Source organism: Spermophilus citellus (genome assembly GCF_964194105.1).
Source record: "Spermophilus citellus genome assembly, chromosome: 3".
Classification (NCBI taxonomy): Eukaryota; Metazoa; Chordata; class Mammalia; order Rodentia; family Sciuridae; genus Spermophilus; species Spermophilus citellus.
Window position 1 is genome coordinate 104024074 of NC_138184.1, and position 26073 is coordinate 104050146.

Genomic DNA, 26073 nt, shown 5'->3' on the forward strand with positions numbered 1-26073 from the left:
TCTGGATCCAGCATCCTTGGCCTACAACTTCAGCCCTATCCCTCTCCATGGGTTCTGCTTTATTTCTCATCAATGGAAATGTTTATCTTGTTGCATTGTTATGTGGTAAAAATACAATATGAAAATCATTGATGTTGGAATAGAAGGAAAGATCTTTGCACGCCCCACTTTGCCATCTTGGTTGTGTTCAGAAACATTTATACATAGCCAAATTGATTTTCTGGTATTAAGTTCTGAGAATTTTGGCAAGTGTTGTATAATTTCATGATAATCGGGTTCAGAACCCTCCTCAGGTTGTCACTAGTAGTTTGGTCCTCCCTCTGTCCTTCAGCTACCCTTGCCAGAATGCTAAGCGAGGGTCCAGGGTTGGGGGCCTCTGGTGCCTGACTTCCTCCTTGGAGCACAGGACCTGGGCAGCATCCAGGTGTATGTGCCCAGCCACCTGTTTTCTTCTGTTGCCGAGTAGGACCCTGCCTGGTCTGATGGGACAAATGGACATTTGGATAGGACATTGGGTTGCTTCCAGCTGTTCTTTGATTCCAGTTTTTCAGTTTTTTAAAATTTTATATATACCTTTATTTATTTTTGTGTGCTACTGAGGATTGAACTCAGTGTTGCAAGGTATTCACACTGTGTAGAATTCACAGAGCCGCTAGAGTTCCTTTTTGCTCCCTCTCCCTGCTTGCCCTCCTGGAGCCTCCGGTTTGGTGTTTCCAGCTTTCTTTCTGTGTACATATCAGATTGTGCGTCCTTGATGAGGGCAATACCTCACAAGAGAGTGGCAATTGGTTCTGGGGAGAGGGGCAAAAAAATTTTAAGAGCTTATAGCGGCTCCAGAGGGTCTTGGCAAGTACATGGTATAACTGTGCCATTAAAATCCCATGGGAGGGCTGGGCGTGGTGGTGCACTCCTCTCATCCCAGTGGCTTGGGAGGTAGAGGCAGGTGGATCACAAGTTCAAGGCCAACCTCAGCAACGTAGTGAGACCCTGTCTCTAAACAAAATATTTTTTAAAAGGGCAGAGATGTGGCTCTGTGGTTAAACATCCTTGGGTTCAATCTTTGGTACAAAAAAAAAAAAAAAATTCATGAGAGGGGGAAAAACTTTTTCTTTTTCTTTTTTTTGGCACTGGGGATTGAGCCCAGAGGTGCTTTACCACGAAGCCACCACTGAGCCATATCTCTCTCCCTTTTTAAAAATTTTTTATTTTGAGACAGGATCTTGCTAAGTTGCTTAGAGCCTAACTAACTTGCTTAGGCTGGCCTTGAATTTGCAGTTGTCCTGCCTCAGCCTCCTGAGTAACTGGGCATGTACCACCTTGCCCAGCTAGGGGGAAAACTCCTAAGAACCTCCTTTAGGGGGCAGTGGGGAGAAGAGATTGAGGAAGAGCAGCTGGTAATGTGGTGGGTGTGGGATGCTGCTGGGTGTTCTGGAGCCCTCTTCAGTTTCCTCAGTCTCTCTCTGGAGCTGAGAGAATCTTCTTGGTTTGGAAGAGGGGCGATGGTCCCTCAGGTAAGGGACCTGTTGCCATCCCTGCCTGTTTTTGTAGTGCTGGGGATGGAACCCAAGACCTTGCCCATGGTAGGTAAGTGCTGTGTCACTGAGTCACACCCAGATCCCCTCGTGGTTGTAGATTTTGACCCTTGCCATTAGTTAACTTAGAAGAGACACTGGAGACCTGGGTCCGGGCTTTCCTGCTGTCCACTGCAGCACCAGCAGGTCAGTTCTTAGAGATGACAAATAGAATAGCTACGCGTGGATGTTGCGTGAACAACTCTGTACTTGTTACACAGCCTCTGGTGTTACCATCTCACACAGAAACTATTTTTTCCTGTCAAGTTCTTTTTATGAGAAATTTAAAAAGACACAGAGAAGGTGCTTTGCAGCCAACTGCGCACACTGCCTGCCTTCCAGATGCTCAGAGCCCCCTCCACCCCAGGCCTCGCTGTCTCTAGCACCGCTGCTGCATGGCAGCAGGGAAGGCATCATTTGAACAGGTACAGGCATTGCTGGCATTTTGGTTGCTCCATTCTGGTGTCCATGCCAGTGCTTGGGGGAGTGTGGAGATGGCTTGCAGCTCCCTGGAGCAGAAGGCAGAGTGTTCTGTGCAGGCTTCTGAAGGATGAGGGTGTTTGTGGGGGAGGGAGAGGATTTGTGTGGCCCACCTGGGACCCTGGGGGTGCCCTGGCTGCACTGCTCTGCCTGTGAGAGATGGAGACACAGGTGCCGCCAGCACCAGCCCTGCCCAGGAGACCTGCCAGGAGCTCCCCCTCACTCTGCCTTCCTTGACTGTGCACCTGGCATCTGTCAGGACTGTAAGCCAGACCTGCCGGTGTCATCTCCTTTGGTTTCTAGTGATGCAAGTGTGTTTGTTCATGGCTCAGTTTGTAGAGTCGTTAAAATCAGGAGAGTTAAAACTGAGTTGAAATTGATGATCTGGGAAATGCAGATCAAAACGACAGCGAGGAATCATCTCATCTAGAATGGCTTGACTGAAGACAGAAAGGAATTGCTGGGGAGCCAGGTGCAGGGGCCATGCCTGAGAGCCCGGCCACTTGGGAGGCTGGGTAGGAGGATCGCAGGTTCAATGCTACTTGGGCAACTTAGCCAGACCCTGTGTCAGAATGAAAAAATCAGAAGGACTGGGCATGGTGGCACAGGCCTGTAATCCCAGTGGCTTGGGAGGCTGAGACAGGAGAATCATGAGTTCAAAGCCAGCCTCAGCAATGGTGAGGCACTAAGCAACTCAGTTGAGACCCTGTCTCTAAACAAAATCCAAAAGAGGGCTGGGGGTGTCGCTCAGTAGTTGAGTGCCCCTGAGTTCAATCCCCGGTACCACACACACACACACACACAAAAAAAGAAGGGCTAGGGGTGTGGCTCAGTGATTAGGAGCCTGTGGGTTCAATCTCTGGTATCAAGAAAAAGGAAACTTTGGCGAGCATGTGGAGAAAAGGGAACTCCGGTACTCTGTGGATGGGAATGTACATAAGTATAGCCATTTTGGCAAACAGTGTACAGGTTTCTCAAGAAATAAAAAAAGGAACTAATTACATAACCCAGCGTCTCATCCAAAGAAGAGAAAGCATCCCAAGGGGACACAGACAGCCGGTCTCCTGTGGCTCTATTGGTAGTAGTCAGGGTAAGGCCTAACCTAGGTGCCTGTTGGGGTGAACTCACAGAGAGTGTGTGCACATGGAGTGCTCAGTTGGAGAGGATGGCACTGGGAGTGGTCCTGTGGTTGAGCTCCTGCCTGCATGTGCACAGAGCATGCACACAGAGTCTGATGAAGAGGTGGGTGCACCCAGGGACGTCTGTTAAGTAAAGTCAGAGACGTCGAAAGACGTGCTACAGCCCTTCCTTATTGGTGGCATCTAAGAGTTGGTCTCACAGAGGTGGATGATAGAACAGTGGCGACTAGAGCCTGGGAAGTGGATGGCGGGTTAGAGAGGCTGGGTAGCTGCGCAGAGATGCGGTGAGACAGGAGGGGTGAGGTCTCCTACTCTGTGGCACACTGCTACACATCCCAGGGTCCCAACACACAGACACGGTGAGTGTCTCAGGACACAGAAATTGTGGTACTGGATTATTGCACTGCTCTGTAATAATATGTAAGAGTAGTAGGTATACTATGTGCCAGTTTTTAAAAACCGAGTTAAAATTAGAAACATAGTGTTTAAAAAGGCTTTGCTGTTGGTGGTATTCTGCTACCCGTTGGAGTACCTGTACCTTATTTCCTGAATTCTGCTGGGGATGGAACCCAGGATCCTGCATGTGGGAGGCAAGCAGGTTGCTCTGAGCTAGGACCTCAGGCCTTTTTACTGAGACCAGCAAACAAACAAATATCTACTTAGAAGAGAATGTTCAAGCTTGTCATGGAGAAGAGCAGTGCAAGTGGTGGCATCCATGGCATGTGCCCACTGGATGTGTTTTGGGGTTGTGAACCCTATGAACGCTCTGCATCTGCCCACCTTGCTTCCCATGCCTGCCTTTAGCAGCAGGAGCAGCTTGCGTGCCAGTTGTGATTCCACGTCTTGTTTCCTGGTCTAGGGAGATACTCATTTTAGTTTGTGTTGCTTTTTTTTGTTTTTGTTTTTGATGTTAAGTCGTTTGAAACCAGGGATCTGCACATGCTAGGCAAGGGCTCTATCACTGAGCTACATCCCCAGAGCTTTTTTGAGACAAGACCTGGTAAGTTGCTGAGGTTGGCTTCAAACTTGTGATCCTCCTGCCTCAGCCTCCTGAGGCTGTGGGATTACAGGTGTGTACTGCTGCTTGTTTACTTTTGTTAGTGGGAAGTTTGAGCATTCTCTTCTAAGCTGTTAAATAGATGCTTAGCAGTGATTTCCTTAAGGTGAAAAGGGCTTTTGTTTGTCTTGTGGGGGAGGAAGGATGACCGTGCAGCTCAGCTCAGGGTGACAGAAGCCCCGAGAAGGCAGGGAGCTGGGTGAGAAGTCTCAGTGAGGACAGGCTATGCTGGTGCCAGGTGGTGCCTTCAGGTTTCAGATTTCCTCCTCTGCCTCTCTTGGAAGCTTGTTTTTAGGGCAGGAACTGGCTGGGCCCCAACAGCAGCTGCCCACTGGGTGTGGGGCACTGTTGTGCATCTGCCCTGGGACCCTGGCTCTGAGCTGGCTACAGTTGCCATTGTGGGTTCCCTTGCACCAGCATTTCTCCTGCGCCTAGTGCTTGGTTTTTGTTTCCTCTAGTCCCCTCCTATCCCCTCAGACACTGTGTCCTGGTCTCCCCTGCTCTTCCTCTCCTCTGTCCTGAAGACTGACCTTTACTACTGTCTCTCTTAGGTGTCAAGCCTCTCGGAGAGCTTGCAGGTGTTCTGCAGGGGTCTACAGCGGGAGGGGTTCCTACAGCCAGCTAGCTTGCTTGCTTGCCTCCTTCCTTCTTTTCTTCCCTTTTTTTTCTGGTCTTCAGAAATGGTCTAAGGCCATTTCTACCTTCTGCTCCAGGATTTCATTTCTGTCTCTTTATCTCCTTTTTCTCTCTTTCTTTGTCTTTCCCCTCTTCCCCCAGTACTGAGGATTGAAGCAAGGGGTGCTCTACCACTGAGCCACATCCCCATCCCTTTTTATTTTTTGAGATAGGTTCTCATTAAGTTGCCTAGACAGGCCTCAAACTTGAGATTCTCCTTCCTCAGCCTCGAGAGTTGCTGGGCTTACAGGTGTGCACATTGTGTAGGGTGTCTGCATGGGGGCTGACGCAGGAGAGGGCTCTGGATTTCCCAAGAGAGCATCTACAGTCCTGGCAGCTGACCCGGCAGGTGAGGAGTGGAAGCTCTCCTTTGGTGATTGAAGGCTGTGTGTCTTTCTCAGTCTGCTGGGCAGTAGAGCAGGCAGCTCTGCCTTAGGCAAGAGCCAAAGGAAGGACCAGCACAGCTGGAAAAGGGCCTGCTGATCCAGAGTGGGGTGCTGGGTGTGCACCTGTCCCCAGCTGCTGGCTGCCTGGCCTGGAGCGCTCAGTTGAGGCAGGAGCAGTGCCATGCTCCGGTGCCTGTGGGGTGGCCTTGCAGACCTCCACCCAGCCTAGCTGTTGCCATCAACAGCACTCGTTCTGGTCTGTAGGAACTAGTTGATCATGTACCTGATTCTGCCAGGCTCCTGGGCCCTGTCACAGCTCGGACTTGGAATGCTCTTCTCATCTGTGCTGAAGGAGATGGTCTCTATGCATCTTCCATTTATTCTTTATTATTTTTTTGGTACTGGGGATTGAACCCAGGGGCACTTAATCACCCAGTCTTGAAACAGGGTTTTGACTGATTTGCTTAGGGTCGCACTAAGCTGCCCAGGCTGGCCTTGAACTGCCTCAGCCTCTGAGTCACTGGGATCACATATGCACAACACAGTGCCCAGCAGTGTCTTTTTTTTTTTTAATATTTATTTTTCAGTTGTAGTTGGACACGATACTTTCATTTTATATATTTATTTTTATGTGATGCTGAGGATCGAACCCAGGGCCTCGCACGTGCTAGGCAAGCGCTCTACCACTCAGCCCCAGCCCCTTTTTCTTTTTCTTTTTTTTTTTTAAAGGACAGTGTTTATTATTTTCACTTACAGAAATGCAGAATTGTACATTTAACCCAGTTTAATAGCAATTTCCTTTGTCTTTGCCTTTCCCCTTTCCAGCCTGGAAGAGTGAGCCACAGGTCCTAGTCTTAGGACATGCCTCCCAGTGAGGGTAGCACTCACCATGCCTGTCCCTGTCCTTGGTCCCGAAGACATCTTTATCTTCCTGGTTGCCTGGTGTGAAGGCGGTTTTGTTTTATTGTGTTTATACCACTAAGTAATATCCTCAGTTGTTAGCACTTCACTTTTTAAATTTTTTTTTTCCAAAAATTTTTTTGTTGTTTTTTTTGGGGGGGGGTAGTACTGGGGATTGAACTCAGGGGCACCCGACCCCTGAGCCACATCCCCACCCCTATTTTGTATTTCATTTAGAGACAGAGTCTCACTGAGTTGTTAGCACTTCGCTTTTTGCTGAGGCTGGCTTTGAACTTGTGATCCTCCTGCCTCAGCCTCCCTAGCCTCTGGGATTACAGGCGTGCACCACCGCGCTCAGTGTTGAGAGCCACAGCCAAGTTGGGATGGCGCCTAGCATTTTGCCAGTACTTTTGAGTTCTCGCGGAGTTCCCGTTCAGTTCCAGTTGAGCTTTCGCAGGGATTTCTGGAGAGTTCGCAGTTGAGCTCTCGCGGGGATTCCTGGAGAGTGCACGTTGGTTGGTGAAGTTCCGGTGGAGGGAGTTCCGGTTGGTGTATGGTGTGTCCTGGAGAAGGCCGCGTGGGTGGTGTTCGGGGGAGTTTGGAAATAAAGTTTGTTCCTGCTTGAGTGTCTTGTGATTTGTGCCCAGCCAGACTGTGGCATTTGGTGGCCCGTACGGGGACGCCTGAAGCTTGGGGGTAAGTAAAATTGCTCGCCCCTCAGGAAAGGCGAGAGAATGGGTGACCATTTCAAAAAACAATGTGTTCTTATTTTGATTTGTTTTGTTTTTGTTTCAAGCTGCCTGTCCCTAGAACTTTCTCAGGCAACCTGGGAAAAATGGTTCGCTCAAGGTTTGAAGTGGTTCGCCCCTGAGGAAGAGATAGAGATAGACCACGAATATACATTTCAAGAAAATAGGAAAGTTGATACAACGATTTTTTGTTCTGTTTTTGTTTCACTTTGTTTCGGTTTTGTTTTGTGTTATCTTGTTGGGTTGCGTTATCCTTGTAGCACAAATATGGGATTAGAAATTAGTAAAAAACAAACCGAAAGAGTGTTAAGTAAAATGCTAGAGGAAGGAGGCACCCCAGTAAAACCAAGAGCAGTTAGGGCATATGTTGATACAATACAAAAATGTAGCCCATGGCTTTTTAAGGAGGAGTTGTTGAATATATCACAATGGGACCATCATGGTGAAGATTTAAGGGACAGGGAAAAGAAAAACCCAGGAACTCTGCCAGTTGGCACATTGCCATCGTGGATGATGATACGATTTTGTTTGCCTCGTCCAAAGCTTTCAGTTCAGATTATGGTAGAAGACATATCAGATCAGAAAAAAGAGGAGGCCTCTCGAGATAGTCAGAAAGGGGAAGAAAGTTTAGAGCAGAAAAAGCCATCAGGGGAAAAGTTACAACAGGAGGCTGCTACTAACACCTTTCTATCACCAGAGGGTGTAAGTGTCCAACCAACAGCTCCGCCTATGGAGACAACATATGCTGAGTGGCCCTCAACCCCTGTAGTTGATAGATGGGATCCTGAGACAGGACCTCAAAACTTAGCATGCCCTGTATTTGAGACGGCAGGAGGGCAGCGAATTCACCATGCTTTAGATTTCAAAACAGTGAAGCAGCTAAAAGAGGCTGTAACAACCTATGGTCCTCAAGCACCCTTCACTGTAAGCATGGTCGAATCCATTACCAACTTGAACATGACGCCAGCAGATTGGACTAGTATGTGTAAAGCTGTGCTAAATGGAGGACAATACCTGTTATGGAAGGTTGCCAATGAGGAATTTTGCACAGAGACGGCTAGGCGAAATGCAGCAGCCAGTTATCCTCAGAGAAATCTAGATATGTTGTTAGGAAAGGGACCTTATGAGGGTCAACAGCAACAAATTGGATATGATCCTGCCATATACTCACAGATTGCTGCAGATGCGGTTGGGGCATGGAAGACTTTACAAGGACATGTAGATTTACAAGGTCAATTATCTAAGGTAATACAAGGAGCTAATGAACCTTACGCTGAATTTGTAGATAGGCTTATTCAAACAGCTACCAGAGTTTTTGGGGATACAGAGCAAGCAATGCCATTAATTAAACAGCTAGCCTTTGAGCAAGCAAATTGATGGTGCAAAGGCCAAATTTGGGAGCCAACAGAGGTGAGGCAAAGAACCTCACCCCCCACACACACACACTGGTGCAAAGGCCTATCCACAAGTATGGCTGTATGCTGGACCAGTAGTCAATGACGGGTAAGATACAATTGCAGTGGTACCAACCTAAGACAGGAGGCTGATGCCTTGAGGTCAGCTCATCCGATGACGGGTAAGGACCATATGTAGTATTGGACAACCTAAGACAGGCACGGTCCCTAAGCCACATTGCTTGTTGTTTAATTAAACAGAAGGGGGGAGATGTTGAGAGCCACAGCCGAGTTGGGGTGGCGCCTAGCATTTTGCCAGTACTTTTGAGTTCTCGCGGAGTTCCCGTTGTGTTTGCAGTTGAGCTCTTGTGGGGATTCCTGGAGAGTTCGCAGTTGAGCTCTCGCGGGGATTCCTGGAGAGTGCGCGTTGGTTGGTGAAGTTCCGGTGGAGGGAGTTCCGATTGTTGTGTGGTGTGTCCCGGAGAAGGCCACGTGGGTGGCTTTCGCGGGAGTTTGGAAATAAAGTTTGTTCCTGCTTGAGTGTCTTGTGATTTGTGCCCAGCCAGACTGCGGCAGCCCAGCTTTATTTTTTATTTTGAGATAGGGTCTCGGTAAGTTGCTGAGACTGGGATTATAAATGTGCCCACTATGCCGGGCAAAGGCAGTGGTGGTACCTGTCCTCTGGCCACCCACTTGGCCTACCTGGGTGATGTAGCATGCACAGCAGGCATAGTGGGCAGGAGGACGGCTGGCCCAGTGGAGTCGTCATGTGTAGCCACCACCAGCCAGGGGCTTTTTTCCTTTCTTTCTTTTTTGGTACCAGGGATTGAACTCAGGGTCCCTCGACCACTAAGCCCCAGCCCCAGCCCTATTTTGTCTTTTATTAGAGATAGGGTCTCACTGAGTTGCTTAGAGCCTCGCAAAATTGCTGAAGCTGGCTTTGAACTCAGGATCCTCCTGCCTCCATGCGCCTCCGCGCCCGGCCTCAGGGCTTCTTGTCCCCTCACCACGGTGGTGACTGTCTCAGACCTGCTCAGAAAGCTGGCACTACCCTGGTGGGGCCCCTTGCTGCCAGCTTTGTTTACAGCGCTGTTGCTGGTCTGTACTTCGGGGCAGCTCAGGCAGCTGGGTGGTTGCTTGATGGTCCAGCCTGGGCCAGCTGGTTGACTACCAGAGGCATGACCTGCTGAGGGAATAAGGAGAGTGTTCGGGCAGTGGGACCAGGTGACAAAACCAGGAGATTCCTTTTGCCTCTCATGGGGTTCAGTGCTGGAGTTTCTAGGTCTTTTATGAAGTAGGGGATTTCTGCTTTCTTGGACTCCTGTTGTTTTAGGGTGGTAGGTGTGGGGCGTACCTTCTTCCCTTCTTTTTTCTCTCCAGCATCTTGAATAGCTGGAGGAGAGGGAGTTGTGGGCAGTGTGTATGTTGCCTCCTGGGACTCTTTTGGTGTGAGGTAGTGAGATGCCTTGTTGGACTCAGATGACAGTGGGAGCATCCCTCAGAGTGGCCTCTTCTGTGCTGCTCAGGAACAGTTCTTTCAGTGGTGGTCACGATTCTGTATTCTTTCCAGTGACTCAGTTCTGACTTTGCTTTTCTAGGAGGACGGTACATTGGACTCCAGAGGGAGGTGACAATGCACCATGGCAGTGGTCCTCAGAACGTCCAACATCAGCTGCAGAGGTCCAGGTCCTTCACCGCCAGTGAGGAGGAGCAGTCGGCCCACCCAAATCTGCCACCGTCCCCTGCAGCACCCTTTGCTCCGTCGGCCAGCCCGTCTGCCCCCCAGTCCCCCGGCTACCAGATACAGCAGCTGATGAGCAGGAGTCCTGCAGCTGGGCAGAATGTGAACATTGCCCTACAAAGCGTGGGCCCTGTTGTGGGAGGAAACCAGCAGATCACGCTAGCCCCTCTGCCGCTGCCCAGTCCCACCTCTCCAGGTTTCCAGTTCAGTGCACAGCAGAGGCGATTTGAGCATGGCTCTCCTTCGTACATTCAGGTTGCGTCCCCCCTGTCCCAGCAGGTGCAGACACAGAGCCCTACGCAGCCCAGCACCGGGCCTGGGCAGGCCCTGCAGAATGTGCGTGCAGGGGCCCCTGGGCCTGGGCTGGGTATGTGCAGTAGTAGCCCTACCGGAGGCTTTGTGGACGCCAGCGTGCTTGTGAGGCAGATCAGCTTGAGCCCGTCCAGTGGCGGGCACTTTGTGTTTCAGGAGGCTCCAGGCCTCACTCAGATGGCCCCGGGGGCCCAGGTTCAGCTCCAGCATGCTGGAGCGCCCATTGCAGCACGAGAGCGGAGACTGTCCCAGCCTCATGCACAGTCAGGAGGCACCATCCACCACCTGGGACCCCAGAGCCCTGCAGCTGCTGGAGGAGCCAGCCTGCAGCCCCTGGCCAGCCCAGGCCACATCACCACAGCCAGCCTGCCGCCCCAGATCAGCAGTATCATCCAGGGCCAGCTGATTCAGCAGCAGCAGGTGCTGCAGGGGCAGCCACTGAGCCGGCCTCTGGGATTTGAGAGGACTCCCGGCCTGCTGCTGCCTGGGGTTGGGGGGGCTCCTGCGTTTGGGATGACATCTCCACCACCTCCCACCAGCCCTTCCCGAACTGCCATGCCCCCTGGCCTTTCCAGCCTGCCTCTCTCGTCTGTGGGGAGCTCAGGGGTGAAGAAGGCTCCCAAGAAACTGGAAGAGATCCCCCCGGCCTCTCCAGAGATGGCGCAGATGAGGAAGCGGTGCCTGGACTACCACTACAGGGAGATGGAGGCCCTGCGGGAGGCCTTCCGAGAGTGCCTGGTCGAACTGTTTTTCTTGCAACACCTCCAGGGGAACATGATGGATTTCCTTGCTTTTAAGAAGAAGCATTATGCCCCGTTACAGGCATATCTTAGGCAGAATGATTTGGACATTGAGGAAGAGGAGGAGGAGGAGGAGGAGGAGGAGGAAGAAGGAAAGTCTGAGGTCATCAATGATGAGGTAAGCAATACTGGTTCAGTCTTCTAGGGGACGTGCACGAAGCAAGGTAGAGTGTAGCAACTGTGAGTTGAAGGGTGACCTTTGAACCTGGGACCTTGGGGAGAGTTTGTTTCTTGAGGGTCTGAAGGAGGAGTGGTGTGGGACTCCCTTCCTGGAGAGAAGCTGCACAGTACCCTACTTCCTCACGGAGAGCAGGCCCGTCCCAGGTGCAGAGCCGAGCCAGGCCATCACCCCTCCCACCCAGTGTGTGGTCCTGGGCTGGCGCCCTGCTTCTGTGGTGGAAGGGTTCTGCCGCAGCCTTGTGCTTACATGGTGCTCACAGGAACCCTGCCAGCAAGGCTTTTAAATAAGCGGTTTAAATCACCAGCTGTAATTAGAAATTGCTGGATATGTTTTTATGAGATCTCCACGATTAAAATATAGTTATTGTGGCAAAAAACTACTAAGAATTTTTTTTTCAGTTTTCATACGTAGTCTTATTTTTGAGATCATGTTTTAAATGCACTTTTGCAAACACCTATTGAGTAATATTTAAGGTAGAATCTTTAGTGGACAATATACTTTTTGGGCATCCAGAATGGGTGCATAGTAGACCCCAAGCCACCGAAGTTCCTGAAGTTGCTGGTGTGTCCTGAGCACCAGGTGGTAATGGTACTATAGCACTGTACTTTGTGCCTTCGTGTTGTGCAGTATATGCTGTGTTGCAGGGCTTGTTTTATGATACTGTTTAAATAACTTAGGACTTTGCCAGCCCTTCTGCAAAGAAATCAGCTTGTGGTAAGCCAAAGCTCGTCTCTTTGCCCATGTCCTCTGGCTCTGTGGATGTATCTGTGTGGCTCTGCCATCTGTGTCTTCTCTGGCGTCCTTCCTGGGATGGACCGTTCTTGTTTTTCAGAAGGTCTACATTATTCTGAGGGCTTCACCTCTGTTGCCTTGAGGCAGTGAAGTCCAGTTCTCTGTTTGTATGCCAGTGTTGTCTGTAAGCCGGTCCCCTTCACTGTACGTGAGAGGTCAGCCCTCCACAGCCTGCTGCCGCCGAGGACCTTTGCCACAGGACCACTGGTCAGCAGCAGTGCTGTGGTGCAGACGGCCAGAGAAGCCGCAGGACTTCCTCCCTGAGTCTGTTGCCACTCCCACTCCAGTCTGGGGTTGTAGAATCCAGGGTGCGCCCATGATCTGGACTGGAGCTGCTGAGTGCGCATCAGGGTCACTGGGCGTCATGTAGCACATCTCTCAGTTCAGTGTCCTTGACAGGATTTGATGCAAAAGCATTTTAATCACCTGAATCAGTGAGCTGTCAGCAATGAAATTCTAACAAAATTCTGAGCAGTCTTAAAAATTATGTTGCCTTTTTTTCTCAAAATATTTCTCTCAGGTAAAGGTTGTGACAGGCAAGGATGGGCAGACTGGGACTCCTGTTGCTATAGCAACCCAGCTTCCGCCAAATGTGTCTGCTGCTTTTTCATCCCAGCAGCAGCCGCCTCAGGTACTTTTCGATGGTTCTAAATTGTAGTCTCATCCCAAACGTCTCTTTCATCCAGATATTTTAACTTCAATTTACTATTTGCTCTTTGGCATTTTTTTTTTCCAGAGCCCATTCCTTATTTTTTAAAAGTCAAAACGCCTTCCCACATACACAGCTGTAGATCAAGTTGCATGAGCCTATGCCAGCCCAGGCCTCGCTGCGCTGCTCCCATGCACTGCAGCGTGGTGGTGGCCCTTAGTCTGCATGTCCACTTTCAGTCCTGTGTGTGTGCCCAGGACCCCTGTGTGCTGTGTTTTCAATGTTCGTCCTTTCTTGTGTCTTTTACCTGTATTTTGAGAATGTTGCAAAACAGAAAAAGAAAACATCTTAAGCAAATGATAATGCTGGTGTTCCCCTTAGCTAGAGGGATGTTGAGGTGAAGTCCCCGAGATTGTGGAGACTGCGAGCTTCTGGGTGGAGTCAAGTCCGTGCCAGGAGTTCAACACGCCAGGTTCTAGTGCTTTTGGAATCAGTTGTGGGTCCTGAAGCAGTTCCGTTCTTGGTGATGCTTTTTGTTATTTGTTGTTCTTGCTTTTGAAAGAATCTCAGGTACACGTGAAAGTTGCACTAAACGTACAGAAAACTCCTGATTCTCCCTAAGCTAGCCGGCGGGCGGCTTCCTGCTGCCTCTGCTTAGTGTTTGTTCTCTCATGGGTGTGCGGTGTTGGTTCACAGCCTTTACCCAGATGCTCCAGCACCTGGCAGGTAAGGATGTCACCTGGCCCACACCACGCATGGTCAGCTAGGAGACGTCACGGATCCACAGCTCACACCCAGGTCACGCCTCCTGTCCTAAGATGCCTTTCCAGCTCCCTCTGACCCTGACCCAGACCTCCCTAGGTGTTCCTCTGCGGTGTCCTGGTCTTTGTGGTCTTGGCTGGTCTGTCTTTTGTGGCCCTGCTGTTTCTGAGGAGTACCAGCCTGTTTGATGCAGTGTGGTGGGTCCAGGGTTGTGCAGTGTTTCCTTGGGTCATATCCAATTGTGTGTTTGATTTTTTTGGCAGTGCTGGGGTGGACCCCAGGTCTCCCACATGCCACGCAAACTCTAGCCAGGTGTATTTGAGAGGAGCCCGTCCCATGATGGCTGGGGTTGACTGAGTGCTTGCTTGAGGTGGCATGGCCAGGCCTGTCCCATGGAAGCTCTGTTTTTCTCTGTGTAAAGAGTGAGGAGCAGGAAAGATGCCCTGAGAATGAGTAAGTGCCGAGACTCCACTCCCTCCCTGTCGCTGCTGTGTCTGCCTCAGTCACTGCCGTGACGGTCCCAGTGGGCTCTGTCCCTCCCTGTCACTGCTGTGTCTGCCTTCGTCACTGCCGTGATGGTCCCAGTGGGTGCTCTGTGTGCAGCGGTTGAAGGACCCTGTAACCAGGAGCTCCTCTTTCTACCATTTTTATGTCCTTTTACATGTGAGTGCTTGTTTTCATCAGTCCCATGGGTATTTGTTTCCGTCTATCTAAATTCACTCTAGTTATATTCAGTGAAACTCACTTTTTTGGCCTGATTCTGTGAGTCTTGACAAATCCATGGAGTGGGCTATTCTGCATCACAGTCAAGGACCAGGTAGTTCCCAGGACTTCCATGGCCAGGCCCCTCCCCACCCTGGCCCTGTCCTCTAGCTCCGTGGTGGTGCCTGTGGGGTCCCAGCTGTGCTCTTGTGGCTGAGTGGCACTCCTTGAATGGACGTGCCTATTTTGCTTACCTGTCACCTCGGGAGGGTGCTTCCATTTTAGGGATGTACATGTGTATTTATTCTTTGTTAGGTCAAGGTATGTCCAGGTTGCCTGAGTGGCCTCGCCTGTATCCTCCTGCTTCAGCCTCCCGGGTCCCTGGGACTGCAGGTGTCAGGAGTTTGTGAGCAAAGCTGTGGCGTGCGCACAGTGTTAATGTGAGCGTGGACTTCTCTTTACCTGAGGGAACATTGCAGTCAGGCTGTGTGTTAAGTGTACATCCAGCCTCACGGGGAACTGCCAGCCTTTCCAGAGGGCCTGTGCTATCTTGTGTTCCCAGCATAGGGTGCAGGGTCACCATCCAATTCCTCCAGGGTGCTTGGACTTTTCAGAGTGTTGATCACACTGACAGGTCTGCAGTGACTTTCCTGTACATCTAGGGTTGTTGGTTTAGGCATCTTTTCCTGTGTCTCTTGCTGGTCATGGGTTTTCTTTGGTGAAGTGTCTGTTCACAGCTTACAGATGTTTTCATTGAACTGTTTTATTGTTGTGTTTGAAAGTTCTTTACATAATATGGATGTTAAATTTTTTGTTAGACATAAGATTTGCAAATTTTTTTCAGTCCTGTGGTTTACCTTTTTCTCAACAGTATCTTTTGCAGAACAAATATCTTAAATTCAGATGAAGTACATGCAGGGCACAGGGGCCACACCTGTAATCTCAGCAGCTCAGGAGGCTGAGGCAGGAGGATCACAAGTTCAAGGCCAGCCTTAGCAACTTAGTGAGGCCCTAAGTAAGTTAGCAAGACCCAGTCTCTAAATAATTAAGTGAATGAAAATAAATAAGTCAACATAAATGAATGGCTGGGGATGTGGTGTCCCTGGGTTCAATCCCTGGTAACAAAACAAAACAAAACAAAACAAAAAACCAGAAAATTCCAATGAGATGCAAGTAATTATTTAAAAAAAACTGTTTAGGCTTCTGATATTATATCTAAGAACTCTATGCTCAGTTTAAGGTCACAAGGATTTTCTCTTCTTTTTGGGGAGAGGGTTACGTTTTTAGTAATTTAGGCCTCTGATCATTTTCATCCTTTTTCTTTCTTTCTTTTCTTTTTTTGGGATTGAACCCAGGGATGCTTAACCACTGAGCCACATCCTTAGTTAGCCTATTTTTTTTACTATTTATTTTAGTTTTTAGGTGGACGCAATATCTTTATTTTTATGTGGTGCTGAGAATCGAACCCAGTGCCTCATGCATGCCAGGTGAACTCTACCACTGAGCCACCACCTCAGCCCCATCCTTAGCCCTTTTTATTTTTTATTTTGAGACAGGGCCTCACAAAATTGAGGCTGGCCTTGAACTTGCAGTTCTCTGCCTCAGCCTCCTGAGCTGCTGGGATCACAGGTGTGACCCCTCCCCCAGTTCTATGGTCTCTGTAGCGTGACAGACGTGGACAGAGATTCACAGTGTTGTGCCCACACCGCATCTTGAGAAGATGACCCTTGTTGGTCCTGGTGGCTTTCGTGACTTCCCAGAGCCCACGTGGTCCTGTGTGCTGGCCATGGTCTGCTGGCAGTGGCAGCCATCCTGGTTTCCGTGGCTTCCTGTGGGCCAGATGGCATGTGTTTTCCAGCTTTTCAGAATGGTGTTGGTAGTTCTTGTTGCTTTGCCTCTCCATGTGACCTTCTGGATTGGCCTACTGGCTTTGGGACATTCTGCTGGGTGTTGGTGTGGTGGCTCTGGCCGGCTAGGGAGAAGTGCCTGCAGTGCTGAGTCTTCTGTCCCTGAGTGTGGCAGATCACTGCGTTCACTCACGGTTTGGTTTCTGCCCTCTTACAACTGTCAGCATGCTGCTCTTGTGTATACGTCTTGTTAGGTCTTTACTTATCAGTTTTTTTGGCGGTCTTATAAGTAGTACTTAGAACACAATTCCCTCTGTTCGATGCAGGTACATAGAAATACAGTTGATTATTTGAGTCTGTATTTTGCAATCTTGTTAAACTCATCCATTAATTTTAGAAAGGGCTCTTTAAATTGAGGGTCTGTGGGGTTTTCTGCATAGAGAGCTGTCTGCATGGAGTCAGGCTGGCTTTCCTTTCTGACCTGTGTGCATTCCACTTCTCATCCTCACTGTCCTGGTCAGTAGGCTACAGCCTGGGGCCAGGTGGGAGTAGTGCGTGGTGTCCTGGCTGGTCCTGTCCTGCTTCGTGAGCAAGTGGGAGCTGAGCTGTGGGTTTGTTGATGTCCTTATCGGGCGAAGGGAATTCCCTTTGTTCCTGTGCGTGTTGAAGTCTGTCAGGTGCTATTTATGTATTGATGACGTGGTTTGTGAATGTCATCTTTAGTCTGTAAAAATGGCACATCGCATACTGAGGTGCGCTTCCAGAACAGGGAGCCTGTGGATCTTGGTGCTGGTGTTGGCTGGGTTTGCTGTGCACACGTGCGGGAACCCACCTGACCATTACCATGCTCTCCTTTTTTTAATTTAAAATATTTCTTTTTTTTTTCCCTGGTGGTGCTTGCTAGGCAGGTGCTTTGCCTCTGAGCTACACCCCCTGCCCGTAGATTTTTATTTTTTTTATTTGAGATGGGTCTCACTTGGGCTTGAACTCATAATCCTTCCCCCTCTGCCCCCAAGTAGTTGGGGCTATAGGTGCTGTCATGTGCCTGGTCACGATGTCCATTTTTGTGCTCCTTGCAGGCACCTGCTGCCCAGCCCTTCCAGATTCCTCAGATGCTCCACTTATCTGTACTTGACCTGTTGGAGCCCTTTCAAGCCAGCTCCAGTATCCTGTGACATGTCCCTCTCACTGTGGCTCAAAATGCTAAGAGTCATCATGTATGTCCCTTGTACAGCCCTCCTTCTCAAGGAGTCTCATTCCTTTTTGTGGAGAATAATTAATTTGATTCTGCTGTTTATGCACCTGCTGTAATGAGTTTGAAGATACATTGGAGATTGTCAGAAGGGTTGTAAGTGGGCATCTTTCCTGCTAATGCTTGGAGGAACATTGGGGTCAGTGCTCTCGTAGCTGACATTGGTGAGTGCTGCGTGGGAGCATGGTATGTGGAAGTCAGAGCTGGCCATGCAGGCTGACGCTCCAGGCACTGACCCACTTGCCAGAGCTTTGGGGAGGAAGTGTCGCTGGGGCTCTGTGGGAGTCCCCCTGGGTTCTAATGGAGGGTACTTGGGCTAGGCATTTGGGAACACTGCCTCCCCTGGGAGGGGAGGGCAGTGGGCATGCCCTTTTTGACGTGGCAGCCTGCTCTGGAGGTGCTTCTGTGTTCTTCCACACAACATGGGCAGGGGCGTTCCCAGCAGCATGGCTTGTGTGTGACCTGAATTGAATAGCTGGAAGGTCCCCTGGCAGGAGAGTGGACGGTGACTGTGTATGTCTCCGTGGAAGGGTGTGACGAGTGAGCAGTGAAGGCAAGGGGCTTGGCAGGGGCCTGCCGCAGAGTTTCGCAGGTGAGATGCAGTGGTGAGCACTGCCCATGCTGTGCAGAGGCCAGCTGTCAGCTGAGACGCTGTAAGCAGGTGTTCTTGAGGGGTCACAGACAGGAGCGTTGTGTGTAGCATGTCAGAGATGGTGGTGTGCACAGGTGTGGCCCAGTCAGTGCACTCCTTGCCTCAGTCATGTGTGAGGCTACTTGCCCCTTAGCAGTTGAGGCGTGCGGTGCAGTGCTGTCCATTGCTGCTCATGAGTCTCCAGAACCTGTTCCTTGATTCACTTTGAGGCAGGTCTCCCCTGTTGCACAGGCTGGCCCTGAACTCCCAGCTAAGGAGATCCTGCTGCCTGAGCCTCTCTGGTGCCGGTCCCCAGGGGCCACACTGTGCTTAGTTCCCTGAAGATGCACGCTCTGCAGGAGGGTAGCTTGGTCATTGGTCACTCTGCGTTGGTTTTCCAGGAACTGCCATGTTTTCTGTGATGGCGGCATTACTTTACATTTCCACTGACAATGTGCAAAGGTTCTGTGGGGAGAAGCTTGTCACCTACTGTGATGACGAGTACCTTGGCAGGAAGCAGGGGTGTGGAGCTTTTAGACACAAGTGGTATTTTATTTCCTAAGTCAGGTGATAAATACATGGGGATTACCTTATTGCTCTTTAAAATTGTATGTCAGGTGTTTTCCCACTTTCCCTCTCAGAAATGTATGATGAGAGATTTCAGATGTACAGAAAAGTGGATTGTCTGGTGAAATGATTCCCCTATTTAAATAGTATGATCAGTTTTACTGTGCTCTTAAAATCACACATATATTATGATATACTTCATGATAAAAATTATTTAAGAGACCAAAAGAGAAACCCAGGAGTCTCCATTTTGATTGTAGATTCTGGAGGATCTCAAATGCCAGTGGATCTGAGGCGTAGAGGAGAGCTGGGGTGGAGAGCTGTGCTCCTGTCCTTGGGGAGAGACCTCAGTCTGGGTCTGTCATTCACAGCTGCACTGAGGTATACTGACTGGTGAGCCTCTAGGATAGACTCCAGTGCCTGTGTTGGGAAGGTTCCAGGTAGTGCTGTGTGCAGAGGTGGTGTGCGGGCAGAACGCAGGTGGGTGTGTGCATGAAGGGCAACACCTGTGCAGACAGTGCCTGTCCGTCATCTGCCTGTGGCAGGCAGGAGCAGTCGCTGCAGCCCCCCACCTCACATGGCCGCTTAGCCTCGCCTTCCCTGCACCTGTGTTGTGTTCCCTGGTGGCAGTACTTTGGTGGCTGCTGATGTGCCATTGCTTTGAGGACCTGCCGGCCACTGAGCCATTTCTCTGATTTTTGAGTTCTGTCTGTCCAGAGGTCTTAGGAGGAGCATTGTGAGTCTAGGGCATCGCGAGTCTCTGTGGGGTGCCCTCGTGCCCTTGTACTTGGCCCAAGCACTGCTGGGCACTGGGCGCTTGCGGAGCATTTGAGGATGATGTGGATGTAGTTTCACAGGAGCTGCTGTTTGCAGCCGGGCTCTGTGCTGGGCTCTGCTGATGGAAAGCCTGCAGACTGGTGTGTGGAGTGGTGTATGTTGTACTGTCCTGCAGGCGTGGTGCCGCACACATACACTCAGTATGAGGCTGTCTTGATGGGGTGTGCTTCTGTGACCTTAGTGGTGAGGAAAGTGGGGACCGGCTGTGGCTCTGGGGCTGGAGCCCAATGACTGCCTTCTGTGTCGCCTTACAGATATGTGCCTATTTTTGTGTGCACAGTGAAGAGTTTTCAGGTCTAGTCGGTGATGTCTGGTTTTGTTTTAATGCATGTTTGAAAGGAAGGCACAGAGGGTGCTTCTGCTATGTGTTGCTCACATCCGGGTAAGCACTGGGCTGGGTGTCTGGTCCTGGGCATGCAAGTGCACCCGCTTCAGGAGCTGGAGAGCCCATCTTGTGCAGCGATGGAGCACCAGACTTGCAAAGGACACAGTCTAATCGGTGTACCACCTATTTTTAAAATTATTTGTTTGTTTGATTGGGTAGAAATTTGGCTCCCAGGAACTGCCAGCGACTGCTTGTATTTACCTTCTTTGCCCCAGTCCACTCCTTTTGGAATGCAGGCGTTCTGCTTGTCTCTTCCGTGGGCTGTTTCCTTCCTTCACCTTCTTTTTGTGGCCTAGTTTTAAGGCTCCCCGTAAATGATATTAACTCTGGATATATTCAATTTTGGTGCCGTCTCTCTTAAAAGAGCACCCAGAATTAAATCCTGCCAGAGTATCCCTTTTCCCGTTTTTATTAAAAAATCAAGTTTTTATTTTAAAACTAATAGTTTCTTTATTAGTGACACATTCATGACAGCAGAGTGCTTGACAAAGGTTGTCCTGAAAATCTGTGTGGGGGCCTGCCACAGAGCTCCCAGGCACTCTACAGAGCAGAGCGGCAGTGTACTCCTGTGTCCTCAGCCCACCTGTCAGGGCCTTTGGGAGAGTAGAGCTTTCTGACTTTGTTTGTTTTTGTGGTGTCAGGGTTGGACCCAGGTCCTTGAGCATGCTGATCCTACATTCTACCCCTGAGCTACATCCCCAGCCCCACCCCAACACTTTTTATGTTTTGTCCTGGGACGGGGTCCTGCCAAGGTGCCCAGGCTGGCCTGGAGCCCACCACCCTCCTGCCTCTGCCCCCCGAGCTGTTGGGATCACTGGTGTGGCCACTGCACTGGCTGAGCTTTCTGATTTTGATGAAGTCCACTTTGCCGGCTTTTTGGTATTTCTATCCAGTCTTAGGCATCAATTGTTGGGAAGAGTTTTCGTGGCCCTTGGATTGCTGTGGTGTTCTTGAGGGTCCCATGATCACAGCTCAGCCCATGTGGGCCTGGAAGTCCAGAAGCTCTCTTCTTTGAGATCTGCCTTGGGCCTACTGGCTGTCCTGTGCCCTCGTACTGCCCCTGAGCACATCCTGAGGTTTTATTTCAGATGTGGTATTCTCAGCTCTGCAGTCCAGGTCAGTTCCTGGGTTTCCATCCAGTTTTCTTCTTGGTCCTTTTTTAGAATGTATTTTCTTTGTATATTTGGTGTGCCTACTAAAGCTACTTTAAATTCCTGCCTGCTGATTCCAGCTTGTGGGTCCCCTTGGGGTGGAGGTCCTTGGATTGTTTTGTGGCTCAGGTTTCCGTACTTGTTTATGTTTTTGAGCAACTTTGCATTGGATTTTGGAGAATTGTGAATCACATGTAGAAACCCTGGGCCCTGTTACATTCTTCTGAAGATGAGTCATTCTGCATTGATACCTGGCTAACTTCACTGAACAGAGGTGCGGATTCTGTCCTCTGAGGCAGGTGGCACCTGAGGACTCAGGTTCGAACGCTGGCTTTTGCTTGCACCTGCATGTGGTGTCGGCCCGCTGGGCTTGAGTCAGACCTAGGCAGAGGCCGGGCAGAGAAGGGAGGTGTTGTGCTCCCAAGGACCTCTGTCCTCCTGCCTGTCCTTCTTCATCCTGGGGTCTGTTTTTTGGGTTTGGCCTGCTCTGGAAGCCTGGCCACACTCATCCTTTTGTGCCAGGGTGGGCCCTGTCCTGTGCTGCCTGCCACCTCTGCCTTGTTTCACATTTCATGTGGAGCTCAATGTCGTGGAGTGTGTTTGATCTTAGCAAGTACTGGCCACTGCTGGATGAGGACCCTTTACCAACTTGTTTTGTTAAAATGTAACTTAGGCTGGGTGCTGTGGTCCCCGTGACTTAAGTGGCTGAGGCAGGAGGATTGCAAGTTCGAGGCCACCCTCTACAATTTAGTGAGACCTTGTCTCAAAATTTTAAAAAGGGGTAGGGATGTGGCTTAGGGGTAAAGTGGGTTCAATCTGCAGTAGCAGGAAAAGAAAAAAACAAAACAAAACCCTTGATTGTATAAATAATACACATTCATTGTGGGAAGTTTAGAAAAATGTACACATGAAACTGAAAGTCACCTGTAGCCCTGCCCACAGAGAGCATGCTGGAAGGTGCTGTTTCCCTCCTCGTGTGCCTGCCTGTGCTCTGCTCCCCTCACCCCCACTAGGTGTGAGCGGGCTGTGTGCCATGAGCATGCGTGGGCTGTGTGGTGGCAGTGGCTCTCTAGGGGTCCCTAGTGTCTCTTTCTAGCTGCGGGGCCTTTGGCATGAGCAGACCCCTCCTGCTGGATGATGGCCTATGAGGGCTCTCCCACTGGTGCAGTGGGGCTGATGGCACCCTTGGAGCCTGGCTGGCGTCTGGCAGCTGTAGAGCAGCACCCACTTCGTGTCTGCTGTGGGGGCAGGAGGGTGCCCACAGGGAGGGCAGGTCTGGTTGCTGTCTTCTGCCACCTTGCCCGCAGCTTTTGGCTGGCCGCAGATTGGAGAGGAAGGTGCCCTGTGTAGGCCCAGCCTCCTACTGTTAGCACCCCTGAGGGCTTACATCCTTGCCACCCAGAGTGCATAGTGTCTTGGTTAACTTGGGGCCACACAGAGGGTTAGCACCATGCATCGTCGCGTCATTTATGATGGTTTCCCTGCCTCAGAGCCTGCGTCCTTCCTGTCCTTACCCCTCTACCCCCACCTACTGCCACCCCTGATGGCTTCTGCCTCCATAGCTTCATCCTTTCAGAATGTTACCTATAGGTGGCTGGAATCAGACTTGCCTCAGAATCACCATATCTGAATATGTAAATACACACACACATCAAGTAGTGTGGACTGTTGCAGATGTCACCTTGAAGGTCCAAGGGAGCTGTGGTTGCCTGGTCTTGGGGCTCTCAGCAGGGAGACTGCCCACTCTCCCCCTCACTGCCGAGTGTCTGACGGGAGTTGGGCCAGCAGTGTGGCTGGTCCCAAGTTTCCCAGGTTGGCCTTTGTGTGGTCTGGTAGGCAAAGCCAGCTCGTTTCCCAAGGACTATGGATAGGTGTGATCTGAAATCCCATTTGAAACCAGAATGGTGTGTCTTATGCAAGTCCTTTTTTTCTTCAGAGGTAAGTTAGGACTGTCAGACACCTTACCATACAGAGGTACATGTTCCAGATGTGAATTGAAGACACTGGGTAGATCCCACTTGTTGAGAAGCCGTCAGCCAGTGCCTGGGGTTGTTGTGGCAGTTCTAGTTCATGCTCGTTCTTGAGAGGCTGCATTGGACCAGAGTCTCACCATCTCCCATATTTTTCAGCAGCAAGCCCTGGCAGGGAGCTTGGGTGCTGGAGCAGGCAGCGCAATGGAGGTGGACCCATTCAAGAGGCAGCCGGTGATGCCGCCCGCAGGTATGTCCTGGCTCAGGCAGCGTGACTGTGCAGCGCTCGCTCGCTCAAGGGAGCTTCTCTGCTGTGAAGGTCACTCATCACTGTAACGAAGTAGTTGGGTAACAGTGTGCCTGGGGTGGAAGGCCCAGTCAGTCAGGTGTCCCTGGCTCATGCAGGTCACCACAAGGCAGAACACTGTGCCATCTGCTTTTGAGGCTGTCTTTTTTTTTTGGGGGTACTGGGGATTGAATCCAGGGGCACTTACCCTGAGCCACATTCCCAGCCCTTTTATTTTTTTATTTTGAGACAGGGTCTCCTCTGAATTATTTAGGGCCTTGCTAAATTGCAGAGGCTGGTCTTGCACTTGTAATCCTTCTGCCTCAGCCTCCAGAGCTGCTGGGATTACAGGTGTGAACTATTATATCTGGCAGAGGTTGTAATTTTTTATACAGAAGTTTTCTTCAGATTCTAGATGTCACGGTGAATTTCTCCATGGGAGATTGAGGTGTTTTCGGGTGTGGCGGGAGCCCTGTGGCTGGCACTCTGGGCTCTCATAGACATGCTTCTGTGCAAACAAGCATCGTCTGCACCCATGTCTTTCTGGACCCTCCTTCAGGTGTGCTTCTGTGCACACCATGTCCTGTGAAGACGACTAACCCCGCTGGCTATTGCTGCAGGCCACACGCCTGTGGCTCTTGGTGGCTGCTCCCTTCCTCCCGGGGCACATCTTAGCCGTGTGTGTGTGTGTGTGTGTGTGTGTGTGTGTGTGTGGCTGCTGTTCTTTGTCACCTGCAGGGCAGGGGCTCAGTGCCAGTCTTGAGCCTGTGGCTCCCTGAAGGAAAGCTCCTGGAAGTGTATCACCCTCTGCGGGCCGCAGGGCGCCAGCTACCTGTTCGCGCAGTGGCCCTCTGTTTGGTTGCCACCTGGGCCACGCCACTCATCTCTTGGATGTGGGCTCCTCTGGCTCAAATGGGGCTGCCCAGCCTCCTTGGGTGCCAGTGGCTCTGCACTATGTTGTGGCTCCCTGTCTGTTGGAGTGTGACTGTCCTGCCATGTGGGCCTCTGTGCGTCCTGGGTAGTCTCACCGCCCAGCTCTGGTTGTCCTTTGCCTTTTCATAAGTTTTCTCTTTATTGGCCAGTTCTTGATGAGAACGAGCTGTATTTATCAACCTGACCCCATTGCATGGGAAGGCCCCCCTGTTGGAGAGATCGTGAAACACTTGCACATGTTTTTCTTGCCGCTTCTCTGGTTTTATTTTTACATGAAATGGCACCTTTCTTGAAAATCGTTCTAGAGCAGTCCAAGAGACCTCGACTTGAAGTGGGCCATCCAGGGGTGGTCTTCCAGCCCCCAGGGGTGAGTGCTGGCGTGCCTCTGCAGCAGCTGATGCCAACCGTGCAAGGTAAGCCACGCAGGCCCTGTGCTTCTAGTTTGAGGGGCATGCACAGCTCAAGGCCACCCCTGTTGAGGCTGTGCGGGTGAGGAGTGCGTCCAGCAGAGGGTCTGAGTCTGCGAGTGTCAGAGCGCCTTCCCCTGCGGTGTGCAAAGCCCTGGAGACCCGTACTTGGCCCTACTGGGGGCCATACCTCTCACTGTGGCTGTGGTTCTCCGTGCTGACTCCTGCTTGCCCTGGCGGCTATGTAGCAGGGTGCCTGTGGCTCTGTGAGCTCAGTGGCTTGCTGCTGATTTGCAGAGGTGGAGCATCCTGCTTTCCTTCTGTGTGCAAGTGTCCTGGTGTTAGACCTGCTGGAACACTGACTCCCATTTGTGTGGTGATTTCAAATGAGCCTCGGGCCATGGGCGCACTCCCTTGTGACTTCCTGGTGGGAGCCACAGGCCCTGAGGTCAGTTCTGTGGTGTCTTTTCTTTTTTACAGGAGGGATGCCCCCCACCCCGCAGGCTGCCCAGCTCACCGGACAGAAGCAGAGCCAGCAGCAGTACGACCCCTCCACAGGGCCTCCCGTGCAGAATGCTGCCAGCTTGCACACCCCGCCACCACAGCTGCCCGCAAGGCTGCCCCCGGCCAGTGTCCCCGCCTCTGCCCTCCCCTCCACGCTGCAGTTCTCACAGCAGCCGCAGGTTTTGGAGGCCCAGACACAGCCCCAGGTCCAGGCCAAGACTCAGCAGCTTGGTGTCTCTGTTCCTGCCCCCCAGCCCAGCCAGCCCCCGGCTCCTCCTCCACAGCCCTCCCAGCCGGCGCTCCACGTTCCGATGCCTGGGAAGGCACAGATGCAGACTGCTCAGCTTCCGTCCCAGCCGCAGGTACTGTGTGGACATCTGTAGTTTTGTTAAGTGTGGAAGGAAAAAACTAGTTTGTAGCATTGACTTTAGACACAATACCTTTGCTTTATTTACTTATTTTTATGTGGTGCTATGGATTGAACCCAGGGCCTCACACGCGCTAGGCAAGCACTATACCGCTGAGCCACAACCCCAGCCCGAATTTGTGCAGTTTTTTTTTTAATATTTATTTAGTTGTAGATGAACATACAGTATATTTATTTATTTTTATGTGGTGCTGAGGATTGAACCCAGTGCCTCACACATTTGAGGCAAGCACTTTACCACTGAGCTACAGTCCCAGCCCCAGTGCAGTTTTTGATAGTAGTTTTACTGTCCCTCTTGTAATAGCTGGTTAATTCAGTAGTTGCAACATGGTTTTATTTGGCTCTGCAATAGTAATCATTGTTAAAGGAACGTAAAGCTATGGTGCTGGTGCCCTCAGTACAGGAAACTTTCACCTGTTGACGCCAAGGGTATGTGTCCATGTCCTACTTGATATGCCTTCTGACTCTCAGATGGTGACCAGTTTGGCTAATCTTGGAGATTTGGGAGCTAGCCCCATGTTATATGGCTTGAGCAATTCCTGTCTGAGGGCAAAACTGTGCCCCTGACCGTTCACCAGGCTTCTTC

The 26073-nt window shown here is 50.8% G+C and overlaps 1 protein-coding gene across 13 annotated transcripts in view; it reads left to right on the forward strand.

Annotated features, from left to right (window-relative positions):
* The window catches only part of EP400 (E1A binding protein p400), a 99640-nt gene that overhangs the window by 2740 nt on the left and 70827 nt on the right, over positions 1 to 26073 (forward strand). For 8 of the 13 annotated variants that reach the window (XM_081285536.1, XM_081285527.1, XM_081285535.1 and 5 more), the window contains exons 2-6: positions 9950 to 11322; positions 12698 to 12808; positions 23090 to 23180; positions 24455 to 24562; positions 25037 to 25422. In XM_081285536.1, coding sequence (XP_081141662.1) covers positions 9985 to 11322; positions 12698 to 12808; positions 23090 to 23180; positions 24455 to 24562; positions 25037 to 25422 — 2034 coding nt within the window. In that variant the 5' untranslated portion in view covers positions 9950 to 9984. The remainder of the gene's footprint in view (positions 1 to 9949; positions 11323 to 12697; positions 12809 to 23089; positions 23181 to 24454; positions 24563 to 25036; positions 25423 to 26073) is intronic. The other 5 variants (XM_081285537.1, XM_081285531.1, XM_081285530.1 and 2 more) reach the window with 3 other exon arrangements.